At 41.3% G+C, this 4,151-nt stretch overlaps 1 protein-coding gene across 3 annotated transcripts in view; it reads left to right on the top strand.

Moving 5' to 3' along the window:
• Positions 1 to 493: 493 nt before the first annotated feature.
• Positions 494 to 4,151, top strand: part of LOC110837603 (G protein-activated inward rectifier potassium channel 3) — a 61,955-nt gene continuing 58,297 nt past the window's right edge. Inside the window, exon 1 of one of the 3 annotated variants that reach the window (XM_022079894.2) lies at positions 494 to 2,650. In XM_022079894.2, the coding sequence (XP_021935586.2) occupies positions 2,244 to 2,650 (407 nt within the window). In that variant the 5' untranslated portion in view covers positions 494 to 2,243. The remainder of the gene's footprint in view (positions 2,651 to 4,151) is intronic. The other 2 variants (XM_022079893.2, XM_022079903.2) reach the window with 2 other exon arrangements.

Here is a 4,151-nt window from a genome sequence, read left to right as displayed (position 1 = left end):
CCTAATGGTTATAACTCCTGCTTCATATCTGTGAGGTCACAGGTTCAACTGCAGATACAGTACCTGATGTGCTTCCTTCCACATCCTTTCCAGGAAATTAATTATTCAGTAATACTACCGTTTGACACTGCACAGTCCAAGATATTGTCATTAAATAAATATAATATAAAAAAGTAATTGATGTCCAAGTTAGGAATGTTCTTGGTCCAGGCACCCATGACATCGATTTTATGGGACGGCCGCCATTGTAAAATTCAAAACTCAACTTGTATCCGGTTATCAGGATATCAAAGAAGGTATCAGTAATATTATTTGGAGCATTATTATTTTCATACACACACACATACCTCGAAATGTAGTCGCAGCCATGACACTATGTAATACCAGCCGCCATATCCTGAGTAGTTTATGAAACAATCAACAGATTGCAGACTGGTACAAATTACGTGGCTGTCTGTTTTAGTCATCAAACCAATACTTGTGTAGCTTTCGGAATCTTTCACACAACTATCGGAACTCGAAGAGATAATGATCGATCGAGTTAGTTGTGAATACAAATTGAATAGTGAACATGTTGGTAATTCGTAGTCAACTTTATGTCAGGAAAAACAAGTAATTTCTGATCTAACAAACTTCTGTCGGTAAAATTAAAGTAAAGGAAAGCAAAGGGGTATTAAATATTTGCAGTTTACGTTTACAGTTGTTACACGATGACGTAAATAAGGCACCAAGAAGAAAGTTTAATTTCTTTCAAATGATATGTATCACATCATCGATGAATAAAACTACAGTTTGGCGCCCTTGTGCTTGACGGGACAAGTGAATAGTGGGGGACAATGGATGCATCAAAAGGACGGATCTGCGGCGGGTATTTCGAGTTGCTTGTTCGTCGCGTGCTGCAACAGCGGGATCACTATCGTCCATCTCGCTCTACCTCTCAGTATCAGCTCGACCAGCATCCGCAACAGTGGTAATACAGCTGCAGTACACGACAGGAAGATGACAAGATGGCAATAAAATTGTTCATTAGCTACGGGCTGTCGTGTAAGTATCAATGGGGACGAAGTGAAGCTCGAATCGCAGTGAACAGCAGAGATTCCAGTAGGCTTACACCTATAAGCTGGCGAAGAAAGGAAACATGCTAGTGCTAAATTGACAGTTGTGCTTGTTTCCGTTGTGTGTTTGGCAATATATCACTGACAGTATTTACATTTCGGTCTCTCTCGTAGTATTTGTAAATGTACAACATGGGAGTCAGCATTACTCAAAAGTCAGTTAAGTGGTTTTTGAGATTGTGCATGTGAGATGATGGTAATTAATCCAGGTCCTCTGATGTGTAGACTTGGGGGTAGGCCTCCCACATGGACATACCGGTGACCCTGCCAACAACTTGTTTTATACAAAGGCGGGGAAGTGTCAGTGTATTATATTACGCTCTATACGTCTCGAAACCCGACAATTTGAACATAGTTTTTTGTTCAACAGTCATGTACAGTAGAAGACATCTCTAATGACTCTTGTTGCAATGGCTGTCGCTGACATGTATGTGTTACATTGTATGTAGTGATTTCTTATGTCTCCTAACTAGTTGTACTTTGAGAATATAACATCATACTTAAATAGTGTTCCGTAAAGCACTTGATTATACTACTACGGACTGCATGTCATTCAAGCTCACGTTTGTTCACAAATAGCTATTATATTGTTGGATCAGAGAGGAACAGTTGTGGTTTAACGAGTCGACTCTCATCAAACGTCAATATAGCGTCTTACCGTGGTATTAATACAAGAGGTGAAGTGATGGAAGTGAAGAAAGAGGGATGGAATATACGAGTCCCGTCCAGATTATAATTTTACGTTTGCATCATTTAATTAAATGTACAAACGATGTGAAAGATTATAAAGTTAAATATTTTATATTTTTCTTAAAATATTTTTATATATCTACGTATTAAAAAAATATCCTATATGATCGCGTGATCAGATTGGGAAATGCACAGTAGTGAAATTTGAAAGCGACTCGTTCGTTTTTGTGATTATGCCTGTATGCCGTTGTTGGAAGAAAATAAATCACCGTAAGCTTGTATAGATAGTATGAACGGTGTGTCGTAATAAGCTTCACAACGGGTGCCACAAATCTGTCGGATCCTCCGTCGCATTTGGAGCAGCAGAGCCCGCTGGCCGCCAGCAAAGCTGATCACCAAAAAGTAGAAGGCAGTAATAAACAGTGGGGTGTCATCACCATGCGCCTAGGAGGGGGAGGAGCTGTACAGGGTACTACAACATTATCATCTCCTAGACGTCGTCTTTCTCATCATAACATCCATCAGGTGGAGGAAGACGAAGATACCAAGGAAGTTATGCCAGGAGATGCGAGCAGTGCCTTATCGGCGCCATGGGAACACCTCCTTAGTAGCACCATATCTCCAGCAGCTGCCGTGGCCGTTAAGTTGGCCATCAGCGAGGAAGAACCAGAGGAGCAGCCCCAGCAACCCTCGTCCTCTTCCAGGAGAAGATGTGGTCCTGCTACAGAGAACGGGGGTCTGTTGGGTACCATCCACAGACACCTGCCGTCACTCTCCAGACTTTCACTGGGCGCAGCGGCTGCAGCAGCGAAGACGAAAGGAGATCACGGAGCACCACTGTTCAGGCAAGTCTAAAAGAACAAAATTTCACCAACTTGTGCTAGAATTATCGTTTTTTTTTAATTATCATAGTTTATGTGAGGTAAACATCTGTAGTTAATTTATATCTTCACCGCTGTGAAAACTTCAAGTTTTAAACATATCTGAAGTTATAAAATCGTAATTTATTCTGTAGATCGTAAACGAACGTCGACATACCTTAGTGAAGTAGCAGCAGTTGTATTTCTTGGGTGCAGTGCAGGTGAAGATTTGTTAATTGTACAGTGGATGGAGTCGGAATGGCTCAGACAGAAAGGTGACTGGCTGCGGGCTGGACAACCGTTGCTCGAATATCATTGGCGGTGATTTTTTCTTTCCACCACCGCGTCCAGACAGACTCTGGGGCCCACCCAACCGCCTGGCCAATGAATGACGGGGGTAAAGCGGCTGGAACGTGAAGATGATCACTCACCTCCATCCAGTGCTAAGGTTAAGAATGCATGGATCTATACCGTTGCTCCTCCATAGGTCTTCAAAGCGTCGTGACTAATTAAGCTCCAGGGTTCGACACAGCCTGGAGCCTCCTTAATCATAGCGGAAAAGAGGGATACATCCGTGGAATGGGAACATGGAAATGTAATAGAAGAGAGGAGGTAAACGAGAAGGGAGGAAAGCTAAACAAGGAAGTTAGGAAATATAAAAGAAAGAAACAAGACGGCAAGGAACAAAAAAATCTAGATAAAGAAGGAAGGGCGGTAGGAGAAAGAAAGACAGAGAGAAAGAGAGAGAAAGACACGCTAGCATAAAACCAGCGAGCCAGTGCCAGGGAGGAGGCATCTAGTCAGGTTCTTAGGGCGGTATCGCACTAGGATGCCATGGCAGCGACACCAACAGCGATGCCATGGCGTCCAGCTGCCAGAAAAAGACGCCAGACAAGCTGCCAGCTTTCGACGCCAGTCGAGCGAACAGATGGATCAACATTATGAGATCACGAAATGAAGGGCTATTAGCAAGGAGAAATGTTCACTTTTATCACTTTTGAGAAAATGAGATTTACCTTTATCAAAACTACATACCTGGAGTGAATTTAAATTCTGTAACAAAGAAATAAGTAAAAAAAATTCTCCATACACACACTTTGCACGTCCATACCATTATTGAATTTGAAATGTTTCAGTTCTTGCAAATCACATGTAATATTACATGAACAAACTTTATTTAATAAAACATTATAAAAGCAGGTTTCTACTTAATTCACGTTATTTGTGATATATAGATTGCTAAACAAAAAAACTTATAAATCAAGTTGCCATATTGGAAAGCGGCCCCACAAATAAAGCCATAGAAACACTTCTTAGCTAATTCTTTCTTTTCTACTGTAAATAAATCTCCTCCAAATATTTCCACAACTTCTTCCCAGTTTCTTTTTTTCAAGTCCCGGTTTGCGTATTCAATAGCAGATGAATCCCATAGTGATGGTCGGGACTGAATTTCAATTATCAATCTTTCGGTGTCGAAATAATCCAC

The sequence above is a fragment of the Zootermopsis nevadensis genome, unplaced genomic scaffold, assembly GCF_977971745.1.
Source record: "Zootermopsis nevadensis isolate Lab colony 2312 unplaced genomic scaffold, Znev_1.0 Znev_ptg000003l, whole genome shotgun sequence".
NCBI classification, from domain to species: Eukaryota; Metazoa; Arthropoda; class Insecta; order Blattodea; family Termopsidae; genus Zootermopsis; species Zootermopsis nevadensis.
Note: the sequence above shows the minus strand (reverse complement) of the source record. Positions and strands in the feature narration are given on the sequence as shown.